The sequence below is a fragment of the Tyto alba genome, unplaced genomic scaffold (assembly GCF_018691265.1).
Source record: "Tyto alba isolate M040663 unplaced genomic scaffold, T.alba_DEE_v4.0 Super-Scaffold_20000042, whole genome shotgun sequence".
In the NCBI taxonomy this organism is placed as follows: Eukaryota; Metazoa; Chordata; class Aves; order Strigiformes; family Tytonidae; genus Tyto; species Tyto alba.
The window spans coordinates 10,984,931-11,007,879 of record NW_024881293.1 but is presented as its reverse complement, the minus strand read 5'-3'; the positions used below and the strand labels follow the sequence as shown (position 1 = coordinate 11,007,879).

The 22,949-nt window shown below is 67.2% G+C and overlaps 3 protein-coding genes across 8 annotated transcripts; 2 read left to right on the top strand and 1 right to left on the bottom strand.

The window, feature by feature from the left end:
• On the top strand, positions 1-3,818 carry LOC116960355 (plasmalemma vesicle associated protein). Its single transcript, XM_032987545.2, has 6 exons — positions 1-1,806; positions 2,049-2,133; positions 2,335-2,924; positions 3,129-3,252; positions 3,359-3,437; positions 3,531-3,818. The coding sequence occupies exons 1-6, from the start codon at positions 1,429-1,431 to the stop codon at positions 3,535-3,537; spliced, it is 1,263 nt and encodes a 420-aa protein (XP_032843436.1). The 5' UTR covers positions 1-1,428; the 3' UTR covers positions 3,538-3,818.
• A 1,074-nt stretch (positions 3,819-4,892) lies between these two features.
• On the bottom strand, positions 4,893-8,765 carry GTPBP3 (GTP binding protein 3, mitochondrial). Its single transcript, XM_042795026.1, has 9 exons — positions 8,719-8,765; positions 7,828-8,063; positions 6,889-6,975; positions 6,571-6,773; positions 6,370-6,442; positions 6,089-6,232; positions 5,764-5,929; positions 5,362-5,640; positions 4,893-5,235 (listed from the first exon to the last, which is right to left on the bottom strand). The coding sequence occupies exons 1-9, from the start codon at positions 8,754-8,756 to the stop codon at positions 5,004-5,006; spliced, it is 1,458 nt and encodes a 485-aa protein (XP_042650960.1). The 5' UTR covers positions 8,757-8,765; the 3' UTR covers positions 4,893-5,003.
• Positions 8,766-11,299: 2,534 nt separating this feature from the next.
• ANO8 (anoctamin 8) lies at positions 11,300-22,622 on the top strand. 6 transcript variants are annotated; one of them, XM_042794877.1, is made up of 17 exons: positions 11,300-11,583; positions 14,492-14,602; positions 14,768-14,900; positions 14,976-15,114; positions 16,030-16,126; positions 16,939-17,055; positions 17,156-17,283; positions 17,513-17,674; positions 17,845-17,997; positions 18,081-18,207; positions 18,307-18,362; positions 18,462-18,536; positions 19,380-20,057; positions 20,147-20,338; positions 20,437-20,568; positions 20,905-21,015; positions 21,145-22,622. In XM_042794877.1, exons 1-17 carry the CDS (start codon positions 11,484-11,486, stop codon positions 21,820-21,822), a joined length of 3,189 nt encoding a protein of 1,062 aa, XP_042650811.1. In that variant the 5' UTR covers positions 11,300-11,483; the 3' UTR covers positions 21,823-22,622. The 6 variants fall into 6 exon arrangements, with proteins under 6 accessions (XP_042650811.1, XP_042650810.1, XP_042650807.1 ...); XM_042794876.1 differs by lacking the exon at positions 11,300-11,583 and adding an exon at positions 11,687-12,539; XM_042794873.1 differs by lacking the exon at positions 11,300-11,583 and adding an exon at positions 12,659-14,082 and having other exon boundaries at positions 20,440-20,568.
• Positions 22,623-22,949: the final 327 nt, after the last annotated feature.

Genomic DNA, 22,949 nt, shown 5'->3' with positions numbered 1-22,949 from the left:
AAACTTGGTAAAGGATAGTAAACGATGTGACCTCTTATTGATAAATCTATACAAAAGAAAAGAAAGGAAAGATAAAAAAAGGGAACGCAAAGGAAAGAAGAGATAGAGAGTCAAAGTATCCAGATCACCACCCCAGGTTCCAGCACTGTCTCAGGTCTGGTGACCTTGGGTGGTGGGTGCACCCGCAGCCAAGTTTTGTCACCTTTCAAATTCATCTTAACAGCTGATTTACATACTAGACCAAGCGAGGCAGGTATTTCACGGACTCATTTCCATGAGAAACAAGGGAAAGGTGGAGCACGGGTCCTGCACGTGCGTTGAGGGGGAATGGGGTCCACCAACCCCCTCTTCCAATCGAGTCAGTGATTGTGCTCCCCCCCACACACACTTTTACCTTTTCCTGTTCTTATTTCTTGGGCCTTGGCTCCATCAAGTGCTGGTTGCTTACCTCTCTTATCAACCTTTTAACCCAAACACATGGTTTCACTCAGTCCGCCTCTCCCACCTTTGAGGCTTATCTAGGAAATACAGATTATTTAAGTGATACAAGTGGAGCCATGTGCCCTTCGATAAGTGCTGCGCTTCCTCGGGCAGCGGTCCTTCGACGAATCACAAAGGCCACAACTTGTCAAAGTTTTCTGCGTCGATGAATGTTTGAGGCATTAACTCCAGCCCCTTACTGCAATGCTGGGCATGCAATGCTGGCATGGGTGGCTGTCCTCGCACGGGGGGGTGCCGGTGATGTCCCCAGGGGGGACAAGGACCAGGAGTGGCTCCCCGGGGCCCCACAGCAGGGTGGTGGCTCTGCGGGGTGACAGCACCCCTGGGCGCCGCAGCCGCAGATTCCCACTGTCCCATGTCACCCACCCCGGCCTGCTGCCACCCCCCACCTGCGAGCCAGGCCCTGGCCACATCCTTTCCCTGCCCGCAAGCTGCAGGAGAGCAGACGTGGAGCACCAGGCCCTGCGTGCCACCGTCCCATCATGGGGACACGGCACCAGGACCGACCCAGGGCGCCCAGTGCAAGCACTGGGATCCTCCTCCATCACCCCACCGGCGAGCGCCGGCACCCGCAGCCCACCCTGCCTGTCCCCAGGGGACTCATTCCCGATGCCCACCGTGCCGGGGGCTATTTTGGGGTGACAGCCAGTCCTGGGGGGAGCACCAGGTCCCAGCACGGGGTGGGGGGCCAGTGTCCCAGGCTTCACCCCTGTCCGTCAGCAACCAGCAACAATAGCCCTCCCACAAACAGAAGCTGCAGCGTGATAACCCAGCGAGTTCGAGGCATCCGGAGAGGCAGGAAGGAGCCCAGCAGAAGGAAATATTAAATACAGCAATATAAACACAGCAGCGAGAGCGAGCTCCGCCCTGGCGCGGCCCCGTTGTAAAGGGGCTGCCGTGGGGTGGGGTGCGCAGAGCGTCGGTGGGATGGAGAAGAGCAGCTACGCCATGGCCAAGTTTGGTTTGGAAGCCAAAGAGGCGCTACCCAAGCGGGACTGCGGGTTTTATGTGAAGTACATCTTCCTCTTCACCTCCCTCATCCAATTCCTCATCATCCTGGGGCTGGTGCTGTTCATGGTGTACGGCAACGCGCAGGCGGGCACCGACACGCACCTCCGGCTGCTGGAGGAGCAGCTCCAGGACCGCTACAACAAGATCATCACCCTCAGCGGGAGGAACATGAACCTGACCCGCAGCCTCAACGCCACCCTCAAGGAGAAGCAAAACTTGCAGGTCCTCGCCCAGAAGGTGCAGCGGGAGCTGGATAAATGCAACAGCACCCAGGGTCCCAACCCCAACGCCAAGGTGAGCACCCCACCCCCCCCAACTCCTCAAGGCAAAGCCTCCCCCCAGGTGCTGGAGGCAGCGACCCACCCATGGGTGCTGGGGGCTGCAAGGAGCTGGGACCTCGCTTCAGCCCCACAAGGATGAGAGGGGGAAACAGCCTCACCAGTGCTCTCACCAGCACCCGGGGCGGGGGGGAGCGAGGTGATGGCAGGGGGGCCCTTGTGAGATGCTCTGACCCTCCTCCTCTTCCTCAACTGCAGGAGATGATGGAGTTCATCTTCTACCAGAAGATGAAGCTGGAAGAGTGTCACACGACCACGAGCTTCATCAACACCAGCTGCAGGGGTAAGGGGCCCCCCCACACATCCACCCCCACCCTGGGCCCCCCCACCCAGCCCCCTGGGGACCCCCTTGGAACGCACTGCAGACTGTGCAGGGGGGCTTCCCCTTCCCCAGGGTGTCACCCTGAGATGTAAGGTGAAAGTTGGGGGGGGAGGGGGGTGGGAAACCATGCACCCCAACGCTGTGCCCCCCTCCTCCTCACAGCTGAGAAGATGCTGCTGCGCAGCCAGTTGGACCAGACAGCCCTGGGCAAGAAGGAGCTGGAGGAAAACTGCCGCAAAGCGGGTGCCGCGCTCACCAAAGCCACCCAGGAGCAGGAGAGCTGCCAGCGGGACCTGGTGTCCACTCGGACCATCTGCGAGTCCACCAAAACCAACCTGGAGCTGCTGAAGCACGAGTGTGGCTCCCTCAGGTCCGACCTGAGCTACTCCTTACAGCGCATCAAGGAGATGCTTGGCCCGTACAGCTGCAGCGCCGTGCACGAGCAGCTCAGCCGGTTGATGCAGAGGACAGAGGGGCTCTTCCTCTGGCAGCAGGAACGGGAGACCAAGTACGTGGCGAAAAGCTTCTGTGACATGAACCTGCTCCAGTGTGGCCTCGACTGCTCCAGGGAGAAGCAGGAGTTGGAGAAACGGCTGCAGGACGTCGAGAAACAGGTCAGGGGAGGGCAGGAGGAGAAGAAGAAGCTGCTGGGGGAGAAGGAGCAGCTTGGCAAGGAGCTGGAGGAGAAGAGCAAAGCCGCCGCGCAGGCGGGGTACTTCAAGGAGCAGCTCAACATCTGCATGGGCTCGAAGGTGAGGGAGCTGCTGGGGCGCGGGCACCTTTGATTTAGCGCGTGCCATTCTGCACCCGCATCTTTCTTTTGCAAAGATGTTTCTGCACGGGTGCACCCCGGGGGTGGGGACGAGCGGCTGCAGCACCCTCAGGTTCCCCCCACCTGCTCCCTTTACCCCGGGATGCCAGAGCTGACCCCCCCACACACCCGTTCTCCTCCGCAGATGGATGCCTTCTTCGGCATCACGGGCTCACGGGTGCCGGGGAGCAGCGGGCAGCTGGGACCCCTCACCAGCACGGGCTCCTACGTAGATGCTCTGAGGAATCAGGGCATCTTCAGGAACATGGGTGAGTGCTCGGGGCAGGGGGGTGAAACCCGCTGTGGGGCTAGCCCACGGTCACACTGGGGCCACTGTCCCCCCCCGGCTCTGGCCCCACTGCTCCATCCCATCAGGTAAAATCAGCACAGAAGAGATCCAGCGGATGGTGCGGAGGATCATGGAGCAGTACACGTCCACCCTGCAGAACCCCAGGTGAGGTGTGGGGAGGGGGAGTTCGGGGGGGTGGGTCCGAGCGGGCTGGGGGGCACGAGCAATGCCGGGGGCCTGATCCTGCCCTCTCTGCAGCGGCTAACGGCCAAGCAGCGCACGGAAAACGGCAACGAGGACAAGCCCAGGAGGTGCTTCCCGCGGCACGGATGGCAAACCCCGACCGGGAACGAGCGGCCGGCACCCCTGTCATCCCCCCAACACCCCAGGGGGGGCCACCAACGCGGCGGGAGCCAGGGCCACCCACCCCTGTCCCCTTCCCTGAGCCCCCATCCTTGTGTGCGTCCCCCCGTGCATGTACCCGTATGCTTGGAGATGGGGCGGTTGGCAGCTGTAAATAAATACAGCCGGCCCTGAGCACCGACACAGCTCGCCACACGTGTGCCTGGATGCCTAAGGTGGGATGGGGAGCGGGAACATCACAGGCCCCTCTGGGGGGAGAAGCGCATGAGAGCCAAGCGAGGGGGACGCCCTGGGCCACTGAGCCCCCCCGGGGTGTGGGGCCGGGGCGCAGGACGCGCCAAGCGCGGTGATTAATCTCCGGCTGCCACTCGCTGATTTACGGTCGCGCTTCCCGCTCCTTCCTGTTGAAAGAGCTTTTCCTGCCTGCCGGGCTGCCTGCACGCCAGCCCCTGCCAGCACCCCAGCAGCGGTGTGAACCGTTCCCAGCGCGTCCCCAGCCCTGCCACCAACACCCCCAGGTCCCATTTGGGCCCCCCAAGCCGCGTCCGTCCTGAGATACAGGCAGCCACATGCTCCTGCTGCTTTCCACTGCCTGAGGATGAGGATGCTGATGGGTCCCCCCCACCTCCACCCTGCCCAGCCGCTGGCAGAGCACAGTGCTGGGGTGGGATTGGGGTGATGAAGGGGGTCCCCCACCATCCCAGCTGCCCCCCCACAGCCCGGCTTGGGGACCGGTGGGACCTGCTCACTGCCACAGGATTTCCTGGAGCTCTGCTATAAATAATCTCAGAGCACCAGGCGCTTCTGAAGCCTGGGAGCCCCAGCCAGGGGGTAAAAGAGTGGGGGATCCTTGGGGAGCCCCCACACCGGGGGGTTGCAGAACCCAAAGCTGCCAGGTGGGTGCAAGAACCGGGGGGACCCCAAGGCTCCATGGGCTGGGTCTGTGCCAAGACCCCTACACTGCATCCCTGGGGCTGGGGTTGCACTTGGGGTGCAAGGGTGGACCCCGCTGGGGTCCTGAGCCCCCCCACGCCACGCTGTGCAGGGGGATCCCCCAAAGGGGAAGCCCGGGGCGGATTTTCCCTTCCAGTCACTCCAGTTCCTTGTTTGTCCTAGCCAGGAAACGGGGCCTCTCCCACTGGGTTTTTTTTTCCCACGCCTGGGGCTCAGGGCACGCTCCCCCCAGCCAGGAAAACACCGGGGTCTGGCCTGAGGGCACCAAGCCCGGCGGCACCAGGGATGGGGAACGACGCCAGAGCCACCAAAGGCACCACGGTTTAATGCCAGCACAGAACCAAGAGCTCCCCTGCCCCGCGGTCCTCGACGCTGGTGGCACCGCAGCTGGGGGACCCCCTCCCCACGCGCCCCTCACTTGCCGATACAGAAGTCCCTGAAGATGACGTCGAGGACATCTTCAGTGCCCACGTGGCCGGTGATCCGGCCTAGGTGCCGCCGCGCCAACCGCAGCCGCTCGGCCGCCAGCCCCAGGTCCCGCCGGCATTCCCGGCCGTACTGCGCCAGCGCCTCCGCGCAGTCACCCAAATGTTGGCTGTGCCGGCTCTGCGTCAGGCTGGGCGAGCCTGCCAGGGGGTCTCCACACCTTTGGGGGGGGGGGGGGGGGGGGGGGGGAGGCGCAGTGTCGGGAGATAAACCAAGCTGGAGCACCCCCTGCCCGAGCTGGGACGGGGTTGCTGGTGTGTGCGTGCGTCCCCCGCCCTGCACTCACAGCCGCGCCAGCCGCCGCGCCAGCAGCTCCAGGAGGTGGTCGAGCCCCGCGCCCGTCTTGCAGGAGAGGAGGGTGGTGGGGGGCAAGGGGTCCGCTTGGGCGCAGGCATCGCGCAGGGCCCCCCCGCCTCCCTGCAGCAGGTCGGCTTTGTTGAGCACCAGGATGCAAGGGGGGGCTGGGGGGGGCAGCAGGGACCCCAGGGCAGCCCCCAGCCCCGCCGGCTCGGTGGGCACCGCCGTGGCGTCCAGCACGGCCAGCACCAGGTCTGCTTGCTGCAGCCTTGGGGGGGGGAAGGCAGCAGGGTATGGCAAGGGGCCACATCCTGCCACCTCTCAGCCATCCCAGTCCCGGTGGCGGGGGCCGGGGCGGTGACCCCCAGCTTGCCCCCCCTCCCAGCCTCACCGGTCCCGCGCACGGCTGACCCCCTCCCGCTCAACAGGGTCAGTGGCATCGCGGAGCCCGGCCGTGTCGCTCAGCACCAGGGGGTACCCGCCGATGTTCAAGGCCACCTCCACCACGTCCCGCGTGGTCCCCGCCACCGGTGACACAATGGCTGCCGGACGCTGGCCTGGGGGGGGCAGGGGGAGGGGGATACACAACACAGGGCTCAGGGGACGATGCCATGGACCCCCCTCCCCTCTTGGCATCGGGGATGGTGGCTGCTGTCCCCAGGGAGGAGGAACCTCATCCAGGCAAGCAGCCCCCCCATTCTGCACCCCCCCCTTACACAGCAGGTTGAGCAGGCTGCTCTTGCCCACGTTGGGGGGGCCGGCGATGACGGCGTGGACCCCACTGCGCAGCAGCTCCCCGCGGCGCCCGTCCCGCAGGTGGGCACCGATCTCCTGCTCCAGTGCCTGCACGGTGACATCCACTGCGGGGACAGAGCCAAGAAAGGGGGGCGGGGGGACGGACGGACGGACACGACATGGAGGAAAGATCGAGGAGGGGACACGACACACAACAGGGACGGGGTGTCTCAGCCCTCCTGGCCACCCTGCCAGCCCTCACCTTGGGACAAGACCTCTTCCTCCACATTGTCATCCTCGCTGAAGTCGATGTAGGCTTCAAGGTGAGCGAGAGCCTGTGGGTCAGGGCGGAGGGGGTGGGGATCAGCAGGGACAGCCCAGCCCCATGTCCCCAATTCACCACGCACACAGCAGAGGAACCCAAAAGAGGCCGGATCCGAGTCCCGCGCCCCGACACCTTTACCTGGGTGAGGGTCTCGCTCCAGCGCTGGTAGAGCCGGCCCAGCTCACCCTCCATTTGCCGCAGCGCTTGCTGCCGCTGGGCCTCCGTCTCTGCCCGGATCAGGTCCCCCAACCCCTCGGCCGCCGTCAGGTCCAGCTTCCCGCGGCGGAACGCTCGGCGCGTGAACTCCCCGGGCTCGGCGGGACGGAGCCCGGGCAAGCATCCTGCCGGCCCCAGGGGTGAGCTGCACCCCCCATTTCCTCGAGCTGGGAGCACCCTCCAGTAGCACCCCGAGGGGAAGGGGCAGGGGGGGGGAGGAGGGATGGGGGGGAGCCTCACCCAGCGCCCGCAGCACCCCGCTCACCACCGCCGGCCCGCCGTGCACGTGCAGCTCAGCGCAGTCCTCCCCGGTGAAGCTCCGGGGACCTGGCTTGGACGGGCACCGGCTGAGCCCACCGCCGCGAGCTTCCCCCACCGGCCGGATCCGGCACACCTCATCACCCCCCCTCCCGTGGCAGCATGCTTCGACCCCACAGGGGCTTTTGGGGGGCTCAGGAGAGACACACACACACACCCCCATGAGCAGCTCTATAGGATCGGTGCAAAGGGTCCAGCGCTGACCCACCATGACCCACCACCACCCTCACTGGCGTCCCCATACAGCCAAATTCACTGTGCCAGGGAAACCAAGAAGGGCTGTGCTGGTCACCGAGACCCCCCCACCAGGCACTGAGATCCCCACCAGGCACTGAGACCCCCACTGGGCACTGGGACCCCCCTACCAGGCACTGAGACCCCCACTGGGCACCGGGACCCCCTCACCAGGCACCAAAACCCCTCAGCAGACACCAAGACACCCAAAAGGCACCAAGACCCCCTGACCAGGCAGTGAGAAACCCCCCAAAAGGCACCAAGACCCCCCCATTGGGCAACAAGACCCTCCCAACGGGCACTGAGACTCACAAAAGGCACCAAGACCCCCCAACCAGGCACCAAGACCCCCCCCCACCAGGCATCAAGAACCCCCCCACCAGGCACTGAGACCCCCTGACCAGGCACCGAGACCCCCCCACCCGGCACCGAGACCCCCCCACCCGGTACCGAGAACCCCCCACCAGGCACCGAGACACCCCCCACCGGGCACCGAGACCCCCCACCACCAGACACTGAGACCCCCCCACCACCAGACACTGAGACCCCCCGACCAGGCACCGAGACCCCCCCCGACCAGGCACCGAGACCCCCCCACCGGGCACCGAGACTCGACACCAGCCCCACCTGGGAACCAGACGACGAGGCCACGGTCCAGGGGCTCGGCGGTGACGGGGTGCCGGATGCGCCGCAGGGCCAGGACGCGGGGCGGGGGCAGCTCGGGGGGCCCGGTGAGGCTCCGCAGGGCCCCCCGGCTCCCCGGCCCGCTGGTACGGATGACGGCCACACCACAGCGCCCGTGGCCCGAGGAGACAGCGAAGATGGTGTCCCCCCACGCCGCCGAGCACAGGCGCTGCGCCCACCTGGGACAGGGGGGGCAGGGGTGGGGGGAGCGCTATCCACACACACCCACCCCCCACCTCGATGTGTCCCATGTGTCACCTCCCAATGGGGAGGGTGACAATCCCCCCATTCGCCCCTCCAGCACCCCTCCCTGTGCACCCCACTGACCCAAGGAGGCTCCCACTGCGCCCTGGGGTGCAGACCCCTCCCTATGCGCCCCCCCTCCTCCCCCCGAAGAGCCAGGGGTGCTCCTTTTCTTTCTGCACTCCCCCCCCCCCCCAAAGTCGCACTCCTCCCCACGCACCCTGCCAGGCGCGGGGCAGGTAGGGTGCTGGGGTGCACCCCACTCCCCCTGCAACCTGCCCCCACCGTACACATCCACGCGCATCCTCTGCTTTGGGGTGCATCACCACCTCCCTCCCCCCTCCCCCAAAAAGGCACCGGGGTGCACCCCCACAGCGCACCCCTTCCCCAAGGGGCAGCCCACCCCCCCTCCGAGGGTGCACCCCCTCCCCGCGCAAACCCACCTCCAAGCGCTCCCTCCCACTCCCCACGCAACCCCTTCCCCGCGCAGCCCCCCCTACACGGGGGGAACTCCAACCCCCTCCCCAGAGTCCCCCCGCCCCTAGAGCCGCCCCCACCCCAGGGTGCCCCCACACCCCGTTGTACCCCCACCTCCATCCCGCCGCGTTCAGCGCCCTGCGCAGCGCCATGAGCCCGCGGCGGCCTCAGCGCAGGCGCCTCGCCCCACCCCCCCGCGCGTTCCGATTGGCCAAGACGCACAAAGGGGCGGGAATCATGCCGGAGGCCCCTTTGTTGATTGGCCAGCGTGCCAGCCATCGCGCCACGCCGCCTGAGGCTGGGCAGGAGCCGAGCGCTTCCGCCCGGCTCGGGGTGGCCCCGGGGGGGGGGTCCCTGCCTGTGTCCCTCCCCGTGTCCCTCCCCCCCGTGCTGGCGGGATGCAGAGCCCCCTCCTCGGTCCCTCCGAGGCACTTCACTCTCGCTCGCCCCCCTGGGTCCTGCTCCCGCGGGGTGCGGGCTGTGGGGGTGCAGCGGGACCCCCTCGGGGGTCCCCCCCCAGGTATTGCGGGGCCGCCCTGCGGGTGCGGGGCCGGGGGGGGAGATGGAAGTCCGCGACCCCTAGATGCACCCCAAAAATAGCCGCCAGCGCTGCAGGACCCTGATCTGGGGGGTCCCCGTGTCTGAAACGGGGGGAACAGCACCCACATCCCCCCCATGACAGAGCCCACCCCTGCCCCGTCCCTTTCCTAGAATCCCCTCCGTACCCACCAGTGTCCCTGTCCCTCGGGGGTGGGGGTTCCCTTGCCCCCACTCCGACACAGGCTGTCTGGGAGCACTGAGGCTTTTTGGGGACCCCTGCTCACCTTGGGGGGGGGGGTGGGGAGTGTCCCTGCACTGGGCACCCCCACACCCCGCAGTGGCTGAACACCAGCTCCACACCCACCCAAGCCAGAGATGCTCTTCCCCTAGGGAACCCCCACCACGTCCTGGGGTTCTCACCCCCTGCAGTGAGGACCGGGGCTGACCAGTGAGGGGTGGGGGGGGGTGTCCCACAAGCCACCCCCCATCGTGTGCACCGGGAGGGGTCCACAGCCGCCCGCGGCCCTGCTGCTCTGTGAACCATAGAAATTTTCCCCAAGCAGCATCACGGCACAGTACCCACACCCCATCCCGCACCCCACCCCTGACCGGGACTGGGGGACCCCATCCCTATTGCATCCCCTCCTACTCAGGACACAAGGCTTGCGGGGGGGGGGGAGGCGGAATTTTGGGGGGGGTGTCCAAGCCAGCCCGGTGCACAGGGGTTGGGTTACAAGCAGCCAGGACAATGGGATCCCCCCGGTTTGGAGGGTTTTCCCTCCACAGTCCCCAAAATCTCAGCTCGGTTTACAGCGGTTTTGGGTCGGCTGGGGCCTGGGGAGGGCGGCGGGTGCTGCGGTGGTGGCGAGCGGGGAGAGGGGGGAGGCGGGGGGGGGACGGCCATGCAGACAAAGGCGCTGGAGCAGGGAGGAGCGAGCAGCAGCATGGCCGGGATGCGGGCAGGGATGCAGGCAGGGATGCTGGAGACCCATCAGTATCACCTCCTGTGATATATCCCTGTGGACACCCCCAAACCCCGCCACCCCGTGAACAATCTGTGGGCCAGAGACATGGGGGGGGGGGGGGGAGAAACCCCCGAGGAGCGTGGGCAGGGAGTGGCCCCAGCTCTGGGGCTGGGGGGCTCCCCAGGGGGTTTTGGGGTCCTCGTGTGCACGCATCCCACACCCCCATCCCTGCACACCCCTGTTTAATGCTGACCAGGCCAGCCTGGACCCCCCCTTCCCCACCTTGGGGTGCAGAAGCTTTTCCTTGTGCCCCCCCCACCCCCTTTGCTCCCCCCTCAATCTCTGAGCCTTCTTCTCCCCACCGGGAAGCTGGACCCAGCCCACGGGGGTCCCAGAAGGGTTTAGTGGGGGGTTCAGATTCTGCTGGACCCCCTAAGCAACGCGGGGGGGGGGGGGCGGGGAGGCACCCCATGTCCAGCCAAGACAAGGGACAGTGGCCAGGCCTGGGCTGGGAAACACGCCAGCCTGTGTGTGTGTGTGTGTCCCCCCTCCAGCTGCCGAAAGAGAGATGCCAGAGGAGGGGACGGCTCCTTGTGGCACCGCTCCTCAGCGCTGGCACACAGCCCCTGCCCCAAAATAGCCACGGGTGTGTGCGGAGCTGAAGGGGGGGGCTCCCCCCATCCCAATGCCCCCGTTGCAGGGGAGCTCACAGGGTGTCCTGGGCCGGGCTGCGCTGGGCCCCAGAACCCTCTGGTATTGGGGGGGGGGTGCTGCGGGGGGGTGTCGTGTGTCCCCCCCGACCTGCGTGAGGTGGGGGGGGGGGGGGCGGGGCAAAGTAGGGCTCCCAAAAGGTCAGGGAGGCAACGTGCAACCCCGATCGCGTTACCGGCCTGCCCCCCCCCCCCGCCCCCCCCGGCCCCGCTCCTCGGGAACAGCCTGACCCGTGGGTCTGGGCACCGTGCCGCGGCGTGGGGGGGGACGACAGCGGGGAGGGGTAATGCAAGAGGCATCCCCGGGTGGGGGGGGCGGGGGAGGATGCTGGGGACGCGGGACAATCCCGAGGTTGGGGCGGGGGGGCGGGGAGGGGATGCTCCGTGTCCCCCCGGCGGGGTGAGCCACCGCCCCGCTCCCCGGCAGGACCACCCCACGGGGCGCGGCCGGACACGCGTGGCCGGTGCTAAGCGGCGCTGGGGAGACGGCGGCCAACCAGACAATTAAAGGGGCCGGGAGCGGCGCGCTCCGCTCCGCCGCCTTTGTCCCTCCTCCCGCCCGGCGGCGGCACCGGCGGCGGCTCGGGCGGTACCGGCGGCACCGGCGGCGGCCCCATGCACCGGCCCCCCCCGCCGCCGAGCCGCCGCCGAGCCCCCCCGCACCATGCCCGAGCCGCCGGTGGCAACGCAGGACGGCGACCGGTCGCGACGGGTCCCGCCCGGCGAGGAGCGAACGGAACCGGTGGCCCCAACGGGGGTCCTGGGTGAGGTGGCACCGGGAGGCGGAGCGGGCCCCCGACACCGGGCTCGGGGCGGCGGGAAGGGGAAAAAGCGGGGTTTGGGGATGAGGGGGGGGGCTGGTCCCTGCGGCTCGATGCGGATGTCGGCGGGGCTCGGCCGGGATGCGGCTCCCCGGGGACGGCGGGGGGGGTGGTAGTGGTGGTGGGGGGGGGTGTCCGTGCTCCTGGTGGGACTCTGAGCAGCACCCCTCCGGGAGGGCTCTGTGCAACCCCCCCAGCACAGCTCCGTGCCCCCCCCCCACCCCCCCGGGGGTCCCATCCCTGCGTCCCCACGGGGGTCTGTGCTTCTCCAGGGCCGTGTGTGTGTGTGTGTGTGTGTGTGTGTGTGTGTCTGGGACTGGTCCGCGCCCCCCTCCCCACCCCCCCCGGCGATGGGGCCCACGCAGAGGTCTGTGTCCCCGAGGACACACCAGTGACCTCCCCAGCACCGGGTCCACGCACCCCCCGTGTCACCTCCGGGCTGTGCAGCCCCCCAGGAGGGTCCATTTGCACCCCCGGGGACAGGCCCATGGCCCCCCCAGACCGGCTCTGTGCCCCCCAGGACAGAGCTGGGCAGCAGGTGCAGGATGGGGACTTTGGGTCCTCAAGCTGAGGTTGGGGTGTCCCCCCCCCCGTGTGGCCCTGGGGGCAGGTGACATCCCCACAGCCAGGTTGGGGGTCCCCAGGGCGAGGCGGTGCAGGCAGGGCCTGCTGCCCGCCGTGCAGCCGAGCGGGACTCCTGCCTTGCGGGAGGGTGACCCACTTAGTGTCGTGTGTGTGTCCCCCCCGGGACGCAGTCACCCGTGGCAGGCGGCACCGCTACTCCCCCCAGATGCCTCCTTCCCCCTCCCCACTGCCACGGGCTCCGCTCGGCGGTGGGGTAGCGGCGTCCCCGTCCCCATCCCGCTGCAGCTCCCGTGACCTTATCCTGGAGAGCCAAGGTGAGCTGCACGGCCCCAGCGTGCCGGGGAAGCACGGGGGGCGGACGTGGGGATGAGTGGGGAGAGGGGGGGGACACGCACACACACACACACACAGGGCTGGGGCGTGGGCTGGGATGCTGCGGGGTCCATCCACTCCCCCCTGGTCCACCGGCAGACCCCTCGTGCCAGTTTGGTGATGGGGGGGGGGTGGGGCTGGGGGACGCTCTCGCTGGCAACAGGGTGAGAAGGACCCCATGGCCAGAACAGGGTGACAGCAGGGTCCAGCCCCCCCCATACCCAACCAGGGTGGTGGGGGGGGACAAGAGGGGTGCTGGGGACCCCTTTGCGGCTCAGCCACGTCTTTTTCCATGACCTTGGGCAGGAAAAACCCTCCTGCACCCAGAGCTGAAGCCTCAGGGTGGGCACCCACCTTGCCCCCCCTCCCCCGGTATTGCTGCAGTTTGCATGCTGGCGCACACGCGTGTGCAGGCTCTGCTGCTGCCGGGGGCCGTGTCACACCAGCTGGGCCCCCGCGGTGCCCCCACCCCGCTGCCCGCGCCGCCGGCTGGGTTACACGGCGTAAATAATTCAGGGTGGGTGAGCTCACCCTGCCGGCATCAGCGAGCCGCCCGGCGAGCACGGCCAAACCACCGGCACCGGCAACGCTGGGCCCGAGCTGGGCAGCCGTGCCCCGGGGGTGCAGGATCGGTCCCACTCCGGGGGTGGGTGGCTGGCTGGCAGCCCGGCGCCGTCCCCAGTGTTCGCCCACGATGTCAGGACAGGGAGGCCTTTCACAGCCCGGCGTCGCGGCTCAGGGGATGAGTTTGTCGGGTCTCAGCCCAGCTGGCAGGGCTGGGGGGGGGTGTCTGCTCTCCTCCCCCCCAGCCCAGGGCGGGCCAAAGGGGTGCTCAGAGCCGCGATACATCCCCTGGGATGAGCTGTCAGAGCAGGTTTGGCATTTCCTGTTTTTCGGGGCCGACAGGTCCCCAGTGTTGTTTCCGGAGCCCTGGGACCTTCCCAGCCCTGGGGCAACCAGAGAGGCCGTGACACCCCCTGAGCATCGGCCCCCCCCCCCCCCTCCTCCATCCTGGCTCTGCCACCCTGCCTTCGGAGAGGAAACTGAGGCAGGGAGGTGGCTGGGCATGCTGCCAGTGTGGGGAGGGAGAAAGGGGGTCCCACGGAGGGACCCACCTCAGCACCCTCAGGGACCACCCTCATCCTGCCCTCCCTGCCAGCTCCAGGCAGTGTTTTGGGATGTGCCCGGTCCCCATCCACCCCGAGAGGCGCGACGGGGACACCGGCCACAGGGACCGCGTGTCCCCGAGGCATGGACACCCCACAGCAGGCCAGGGGCCGTGTCCCTGTGTGGGACCCAGCCAGGGGGTGACGAGGGGACCCTGGGGACCGTCCCCATCCCGCCTCGCTGTGGCGACGCGGGGCCTCCCCGGGTTTCCATGGAGACCGGCTGCTTTTTCACGCTCCCCATTTTTCCTGCGGTTTCCCATCTCCCGGAGCCGCGGCCCTGTCGGATCCCAGCCCCGCCGAGGGGCTGTGGGCAGAGGTGAGCGGCTGGGGGGGCTACAAGGGGACACCCCAGGGCACCCCATGGCAGCTGGCACCCCAGGGGTGCCAGGACGTGCCACCGGCTCCTCCCCAGCAGCTGTCGGGGCCTTTTTGGGCACCTTGAGCTGCTTGAGGAGAAACCTGAGCCGGGGCCAGCGTCACCACGAGCAGGACCGTGACCTGCTGCCATGGCCACTGCTGGGGACAGCCACCGCTGGGGACATGCGGGGGGGGGGGGGGGGGGGGCTGTCCCCGCACTCATCTAGTGCGCCAGCAGCTGAGTCGTTAGTGCTTCAGGGTCTGGATCCCAGGGCTGTGGGTGGGGGGATGCTCCGTGGGGTCCCACGCTGCTCACCCCCTCTCTTCCCCCCCCTCCCCCCCCACCCCGCCCCCCCCCCCCCGGGCAGATAAACTCTTCGGGAAGCGGCTGCTCCAAGCCGGGCGCTACATCATGTCCCACAAGGCCTGGATGAAGACGGTGCCCACGGAGAACTGCGACGTGCTCATGACCTTCCCAGGTAGGGCCATGCCTGGGGGTGCCCGGGGCAGGGGCTGGCAGTGCCGGTGTGGAGCGCCTGGCTGGCGGCACGGAGCTGCAGCGAGGATGGGGGACGTGGGGAGGGATGGGGACCAGGAGGGGCTGTACTGGGAGCTGTGCGCTGTGCTGACTGGGCACCATCCAGACACCACCGACGACCACACGCTGCTCTGGCTCCTGAACCACATCCGCCTCGGCATCCCCGAGCTCATCGTCCAGGTCCGGCACCACAAGCACACCCGTGTCTACGCCTTCTTTGTCACCGCCACTTACGAGAGGTAGGGTCCTGGCTGCATCCCCAGTCCCCTTCGTGTCCCCCACCATGTCCCCAGCTGTGTCCCTTCTCCCTGCAGTTTGCTGCGTGGGGCTGATGAGATCGGGCTGCGGAAGCCAGTGAAAGCTGAATTCGGTGGAGGCATGCGGAGCTTCTCCTGCGAGGAGGATTACATCTATGAGAACATCGAGAACGAGCTCTACTTCTTCACCTCTCAGGTGGGACGCGGAGGAACGGGGGACATGGGGCAGGGATGTGGGGGTGCAGGGATGCATGGCAAGGATGCGGGGATGTGGGGATGCAGGGCCGCAGGGCAAGGATGCACGGACGTGTGGCAGGGATGTGGGGATGCAGGGATGTGGGGATGCAGGGATGCAGGACAAGGATGCAGGGACATGGGGCAGGGATGCAGGGATGTGGGGATGCAGGGATGCAGGACAAGGATGCAGGGACATGGGGCAGGGATGCAGGGATGTGGGGATGCAGGGATGCAGGACAAGGATGCAGGGACATGGGGCAGGGATGCAGGGATGTGGGGATGCAGGGATGCAGGACAAGGATGCAGAGACATGGGGCAGGGATGCAGGGATGTGGGGATGCAGGGATGCAGGACAAGGATGCAGGGACATGGGGCAGGGATGCAGGGATGTGGGGATGCAGGGATGCAGGACAAGGATGCAGAGACATGGGGCAGGGATGCAGGGATGTGGGGATGCAGGGATGCAGGACAAGGATGCAGGGACATGGGGCAGGGATGCAGGGATGTGGGGATGCAGGGATGCAGGACAAGGATGCAGGGACATGGGGCAGGGATGCAGGGATGTGGGGATGCAGGGATGCAGGACAAGGATGCAGAGACATGGGGCAGGGATGCAGGGATGTGGGGATGCAGGGATGCAGGACAAGGATGCAGGGACATGGGGCAGGGAAGGCAGGTCCTCTCTCCCTCCCCAGGTGAGGAAGGGGATCAGGGAGCCCCAGCCCAGCTGGGACCAATCCAGCCATCCCCCAAGCTGGGGACAAGGCAGGTCTGGGGAGGGGACAAGGCAGGGGACACGGGTGTGGCAGGAGAGGGGCCGGGGGCTGGGTAATGGGACCATCGCCTGGGGCTCAACCCAGCTGCGGTGCCGCAGGAACGGCAAAACATCATCAGGTACTGGCTGGAGAACCTGCGCGCCAAGCAGGGCGAGTCGCTGCACAACATCCACTTCCTCGAGGGGCAGCCCATCAGTGAGTACAGCACAGCGCGGAATGGCACGGCACGGCACGACATGGCATGGCATGGTGTGACAGCACGGCGTGGCATGACATGGCATGGCACGACACGACATGGTGTGCCATGGCATGGCGCAATGTGGCATGGCATGACATGGCATGGCATGGCATGGCACAGCACAGTGTGACACAGCACAGCATGGCATGGCACGGCACGACACGACATGGCATGGCACAGCACAACATTGCATGGCACAACATGGCATGGCATGGCACAGAATGACATGGCATGGCATAGCATGACGTTGCATGGCACAACATGGCATGGCACAGCATGTCATGGCACTACATGGCATGATGGCATGGCATGGCATGGTGTGCCATGGCACGGCACGATACGGCATGGCATGGCATCGCACAGCACGGCATTGCGTGGCACAGCACAGCATGGCATGGCATGGCACAGCACGATATGGCATGGCGTGACATGGCACGGCATGGCACAGTGTGACACAGCACGGCACAGCGCAGCATGGCACGACACGACACTGCCACCCCACTGCCCTGCTCCCAGCCTGTGCCATGGTGGCCCCGGAGGACCCCAGCCCAGCAAGGGTCCCCTGTCACCCCGTGTCCCTCCCCCGGGGCTCTGTGCCGGACAGGCTGGTGGGTGCTGTGCCGTGCTGTGGCCGGGCAGTGCCGGAGTTGGGCGCAGAGCCCCCAGATGCACCACGCTCACCCCAAAACCCCACCGCGCCAAGGCCATCTGGGGACACACACGGGGGGGTCCCCGCAGGCTGTCCCTCACCCGGTGCCCCGTGGTGCAGTCCCAGAGCTGGCTGCCCGCGGCGTCATCCAGCAGGTCTTCCCCTTGCACGAGCAGAGGATCCTCAAGCGGCTCATGAAGTCCTGGGTGCAGGCGGTCTGCGAAGCCCAGCCACTTGGTACGGTGTCGAGGGGGGTGGTTTTGGAGGGGTGGGGGGTGTGTGTGTGTGTTTCTGGGGGTCCCAGCCTCACGCCCACCCCCCTCCTCGGCCCCCACAGATGAGATCTGTGACTACTTCGGGGTGAAAATCGCCATGTACTTCGCCTGGCTGGGCTTCTACACCTCGGCCATGGTGTACCCCGCCGTCTTCGGCTCCATCCTCTACACCTTCACCGAGAGTGACCAGGTGAGAGGAGTCAGGAAACGGGGTAAATCCCCACGGTTTTGGGGTTCCATCCCTCCTTGCTCCATGCTTTCTTTATGATGCTTTAATACTGTAATTTCTACGAGCTGGGAGGCTCCCAAGGCTGTGGGGGTGGGGTCGGGGCAGCACCATGCGGCTCCCCAGGGCTCAGGAAGGTGTTGGGGATGGGAAGGGACCGACCCCAGTGCAGTTGGTGCCCTTCATCCCCCAGACCAGCCAGGACATCTGCTGCGTGGTCTTCGCCATCTTCAACGTCATCTGGGCCACCCTCTTCCTTGAGGAGTGGAAGCGCCGGGGGGCCGAGTTTGCCTACAAGTGGGGGACGCTGGACACCCCAGCTGAATCCATCGAGGAGCCCCGGCCCCAGTTCAGGGTGAGCCCTGGGGTGGGGGGGGTCCTTGGGGGCTGGGGGCTGGCTGAGCCTCCCCCCACCCCAACCCCAACGAACCAGCCGAGGGGGGTCTGCGCTGGAGTCACGGAGGGATCCCATGGGGGTCCCCACTGTGGGGAGGGTCACACGCTGCTGTCCCCCCTCCCCATTAGGGCATTAAGAGAATCAGCCCCGTGACCAGCGCCGAGGAGTTTTACTACCCGCCGTGGAAGCGTTTGCTCTTCCAGTGCCTGGTCAGCCTCCCCGTCTGCCTCGCCTGCCTCTCCTTCGTCTTCCTCCTCATGCTGGGCTGCTTCCAGCTCCAAGTAGGTCCTTGTCCCCCCCCCGCACCCAGCTGCCAGCACCCTCCGTGCTGACCCTGACCCTGACCCTGACCCCATCCCCGCAGGAGTTTGTGCTGAGCATCCAGGAGCTGCCTCGGATCATCCGTTTCCTCCCCAAAATCGTCCTGGCTGTCATCGTCACCGCCTGCGACGAGGTTTACAAGAAGATTGCGTACTGGCTGAACGACATGGGTGCGTGGGGGGGTGGCACCCGGGGGTGCCCCTGCCAGGCCTGGGTGCTGGGACCCACCCCCGAACCCCTCCCCTGAACCCCCCTCCTCTGCTTTGCAGAGAACTACCGCCTGCAGAGTGCCTACGAGAAACACCTCATCATCAAAATCGTCCTGGTGAGGGGGGCCGGGTGGCCCTGGGGGGGACACAGAGGGGACTGGGGGGGTCCCAGCGGCCACCCCACGCTCACACACACCCCCCCCCCACCCCTGCAGTTTCAGTTTGTAAATTCATACCTGAGTCTTTTCTACATCGGTTTCTACCTCAAAGACATGGAGCGGCTGAAGGAGGTAAGGGGCTGTGCCCGGGGGCGGCGGGGCCGGCCTGAGCCCCCCCGGCGTCACCCGGATGGACAGACGGATGTCCTCGACCCACCCCTGCCACCAGCCCCTCCGCGCCCTCCTGGGGGGCCGGTGTCCCCGCATGTCCCCGCCATGGTCCCTGGCTGCCGCGCTCCCGGCCGGAGGCTGCGCCGGGTCCCCAGCTCCTGCTCCTGCTCACGGTCTCTCTCTGTCTGTCTGTCTGTCTGTTCTTCTGTCCCTTCCACAGCTCCTGCTCATCTTCTCTCTCTTCCAAAGCCTCGTGCGTCAGCTCAAAGAGGCTCTCCTTCCCTCCATCCTCCTCCACCTCCACCTCTCTCTCATCTTCTTTAAGGGCCTCCTGGGCTTTTGCTGGAGACTGGGAGTATCCAAAGTAGGAGCGGGGAGGGGGGGGCCGGGCATCCCCCCGAACCCCATCCCTCGCACTCCACCCCGGGACCCCTGCCACCCCTGGGAGGGACACGGCTGTCCCCAGCCCTGTCGCTGCTCCGGCCGGCGGTGGCCCCTGCGCCTCCAGCACGGCTGACTGGGGAGGGTGGGGGGGTGGTATGGGGTGTCACAGCGAGGGAGGGGACACACACACACACACACACACACACACCAGCCTTGGGTGTCCCGCTCTGCCAGCGCAGCCACGGGGAGGAGCAGGGACCCCGCAGGGGGGCAGGCGATGGGGATGCAGGGACACCCCCCCCCCCCTCACCACCACCACCACCCCCCCGCTGTACCCCGGGTCTGCGTGCTGTGTGTGTGTGTGTGTGATCCCCCCCCACCGCCCCGGGTGACAGCATGCACCCCCGTGTCCCCATGCAGATGCTGGCCACGCTGCTCATCACCCGCCAGTTCCTGCAGAACGTCAGGGAGGTGTCGCAGCCCCACCTGTACCGCCGGCTGCGCCGGGGGGACCTCAGCCTCCGCAGCCTCCGCCAGCTCGCCCACACCGTCCTCTGCCTGCTCGCCCCCCGCCGCCACCACCCCCCAGCCCCCCCTGAGGGTTCGCGGGGGGAGAAGAAGTGTCTGAACGGGGGTTGCGGCGTGCCGGAGGAAGAGGAGGAGGAGGAAGAGCGGCGGGAGTCGGACTCGGAGGAGGAGAGCGCCCTGGATTGCGGGTTGAAGCTGAAGAAGGTGAGCTTCATTGAGAAGGCGGAGCGGCGCGGCGGGGAGCCCGGCGGCCCCGAGGACGAGAGTTTCCTCGAGGAGGGCAGCCCCACCATGGTGGAGAAGGGCATGGACCCTGCGTCCGTCTTCGAGCTGTGCGAGGATGAGGAGGAGGCCGAAGGTCCCCCCGGTAGCCCGGTCAAGGCGGCGGAGCCGGCAGTGGTCCCGCGGGCCGGCCGGAGGAGGCGGGCGGCTGAGAACCGGGGGGAGGAGGAGGAGGGTGAGGAGGAAGGGCGGAGGCGCAACCGGGCGTCCTGGATCGACCCGCCGGAGGAAGACTACTCCACGCAGCTGACGCAGGCAGAGGTGGAGAGCTGCATGAAGAAATATGAGGTGAGCAGCCCCAGGGGGGGCCAGTGGGGTGCGGTGTACCCCCCCCAGCCCCACTGCTACGTGCTCTTCCTCCTCCTCTTCCTCCTCAGGACACCTTCCAGGACTACCAGGAGATGTTCATCCAGTTCGGTTACGTGGTGCTTTTCTCCTCCGCCTTCCCCCTGGCCGCCATGTGCGCCCTGGTGAACAACGTCATCGAGATCCGGAGCGACGCCTTCAAGCTCTGCACGGGGCTCCAGCGTCCCTTCGGCCAGCGGGTCGAGAGCATCGGGCAGTGGCAGGTGGGCTGGGGGGGTTTCAGGGGAGTCCGGCAGGGAGCCCAGCTGGCTGGGGAGAGGGGGGAAAAAGGGGCTCATCCCCAACACCGCCGCTCTTGCAGAAGGTGATGGAGGCCATGGGCGTCTTGGCCATTGTGGTCAACTGCTACCTGATTGCCCAGTGTGGGCAGCTCCAGCGCCTCTTCCCCTGGCTCAGCCCCGAGGGAGCCATCATCTCCGTGGTGGTGCTGGAGGTATGGTGCCGGCTCCACGGCTGTCTGTTATTGTAGGGTCTCCCTGTGCATGGCAAAGTGCTGGCTCAGACAGCCAAGGGCTCCCGCAGACCCCTCCAGGGTTGGGGTCCCAGCCTTAAACCCGCTGCCACCACCCCAGGCAGCTCCCTGCAGGCGCTGGGTGCTGCCAGGCAACACAACAGGGCTCAGAACCCCCCCTGGCTGTTATTGTAGGGTCTCTCTGCCCAACCCCCCCCCCAACCCCCCCCATCCCTTGCGGGGTGCGTTTTGGGAGGGGGGACAGCAGAGCCCATGGGGCCAGGACTGCTCAGCCGGACCCACATGTCCCCCCCGCAGCACTTCGCCCTGTTCCTGAAGTACATCATCCAAGTGGCCATCCCCGATATCCCCGCTTGGGTGGCTGAGGAGATGGCCAAGCTGGAGTACCAGCGCCGCGAAGCCTTCAAGGTGGGTAACGCCGGGATGGGACCCTCGCTGGGGGCGAGCACAGCGCTGGGATCCCCCCTACTCCCCCGCCCCCAGAGCTGGCGGGGTCCCCGGTGTGTCCCTGGGGGCTGACAGGCTCCCCGTTGACAGAAGCACGAGCGGCAGGCGCAGCACCACTTCCAGCAGCAGCAGCGGCGCAAGCGGGAGGAAGAGGAGCGGCAGCGGCACGCCGAGTACCAGGCCCGCAAGGAGCGGGAGTCCAGCCGCGACGAGGCCAAGCCCGAGGCTGCCGGGCAGGACCCGGCCCATGAGAAAAGCCAGAGCAAAGGGAAGGGCTCCGGGGGCACCTCGCACGGCTCCGACAAGCCCAAGAGACCCAGCTCCCTCCTGGCCACCAACAACGTGATGAAGCTGAAGCAGATCATCCCTTTGCAGGGCAAGTTCCTCTCCGGGGGGGCCGGGGCCAGCAGCACGGCAACCGCCAGGTCCCCCCAGTCCCCCACCAGCAGTGAGAACAAACTCCCTGGCTTCCTCAGCTTCAAGTTCCTGAAATCCCCGGAGACTAAGAGGGACACGGGGACTGAGAAGGTCCAGTCACCCACCAAGCCATTCAATCCCGGCAAGCTCTTCAACTTTGGCAAGTCTGAAGGGGCTGGGGGCAACGGTGCCGCGGCCACCGCCTCCCCCCAGCCCCGGCCCGGCCCCTCGGCGGACACAGGCGAGCGGCCGGTCCCCAGCAAGTCCCACCTCAATGGGGTGCCAGAGGAGGGGGGCCGAGAGGAGCCGGAGAGCCGGGCGGAGGAGGAGAGTGGGGGCTATAAACTCTAACCGGACATTTTTGGGGAGTGGGAGTGAGCGGGGCTGCCCACTTCCCCTCCTCAGGCAGCCGTGGTCATCGTCACCCTCCCGCCTCCCCTCGCCGTCCCCCGCTGCAGGGAGCGCGGGGCCGGGCTGAGCCCGCCGGGTGCCAGCGCTGGCCCGTCGCTCTGCACCGTCCCCCTCTGCCACGTCCCCTTGCGTCCCTCCAGCCCTTCCGCTGGGACCCAGCGCGGCTCCGGCAAGGGTCTGGCCTCATCCTGCTCCGAGGACACCTGAGCAAAGCAGGGAGCAAAGCAGGGGTCGAAGCAGCAGGGTCTGGCCGCAGCTTCGGGAGGAGCATCCCGAGAAGTTTCCTTCCTGCGCCCCTCCGCACGTTCACGGGTGGGAGATGCCCCGGTTTGGGCTCCGCGCTGTGAGCCCGGGGTCTCAGCCCACCGCCCCGAGGATTCGGCACACCGGGAGATGCCCGAGGAGCCGCAGGGGATCTCGGTGCTGCCAGGCCCACCAGGACCAGCCGGCCGGGCTCAGGGCCACGTCTCCGATCAAGGAGGGACGAGATCGTGGCGCTCGCGGGAGCGGCAGCAAGAGGAGCCCGATTCACCCGTGCCTACAGCCCCTGCCCTACAGCCATCGCCGGGGTCCCGCCGGCACCGGGGCCGTGCCCTGCTCCGTCCCGCTCCCGGCAGCCTCCGCGTGGATTCCTTCCCAGCACCGGGATGTTTTCCTGCCCGAAGCCCGGACAGCCGGGAGGGAGGGGGATTCCCATGCATGGGCAGCATTTCTTGCACTAAAACCGAAACAAAACCCAACGCAAGCGACTCTCGCCCCTTCTTCGTCCAACGGCTGGAGGCGACGGAGGCGAGAGCCCGGCCGGGTGCGGGCAGTGGCCCCAGCGACTGCGACGCGAGCCGGGACGGTCCCTTCCCCTCTCCGCTTTCTTATTTCGTGGAATTATTTCGCAATAAGGCGCTCGCACATGGAAGTCGTGCCGGAGCCCGGGAGAAGGAGTGGGGCTGGGGGGGGCAGGGGGGGGGGGAAATGTGAGCTCTGGGCAAGGGCAGGGTGTGGGGGGGTGGGAGTCGGGGCGAAGGTTTTGCCGTCGCTGGGACTAGTCTTAGTGCTTTAACAGCCGCCGT

Excerpts from the sequence above, each read along its gene's own strand:
- LOC116960355 (XM_032987545.2), top strand. The coding sequence starts at position 1,429 with ATGGAGAAGAGCAGCTACGCCATGGCCAAGTTTGGTTTGGAAGCCAAA. Across the intron at positions 1,807-2,048 it reads GTCCCAACCCCAACGCCAAG|GAGATGATGGAGTTCATCTT; the intron begins GTGAGCACCCCA and ends CCTCAACTGCAG. Across the intron at positions 3,253-3,358 it reads GGGCATCTTCAGGAACATGG|GTAAAATCAGCACAGAAGAG; the intron begins GTGAGTGCTCGG and ends CCATCCCATCAG.
- GTPBP3 (XM_042795026.1), bottom strand. The coding sequence starts at position 8,756 with ATGGCGCTGCGCAGGGCGCTGAACGCGGCGGGATGGAG. Across the intron at positions 6,443-6,570 it reads GGAGCGAGACCCTCACCCAG|GCTCTCGCTCACCTTGAAGC; the intron begins GTAAAGGTGTCG and ends CCTGACCCACAG. Across the intron at positions 5,930-6,088 it reads CAGCCTGCTCAACCTGCTGT|GCCAGCGTCCGGCAGCCATT; the intron begins GTAAGGGGGGGG and ends TGCCCCCCCCAG.
- ANO8 (XM_042794872.1), top strand. The coding sequence starts at position 13,776 with ATGTGCCCGGTCCCCATCCACCCCGAGAGGCGCGACGGGGACACCGGC. Across the intron at positions 14,083-14,491 it reads CCGAGGGGCTGTGGGCAGAG|ATAAACTCTTCGGGAAGCGG; the intron begins GTGAGCGGCTGG and ends CCCCCCGGGCAG. Across the intron at positions 14,901-14,975 it reads GTCACCGCCACTTACGAGAG|TTTGCTGCGTGGGGCTGATG; the intron begins GTAGGGTCCTGG and ends TTCTCCCTGCAG.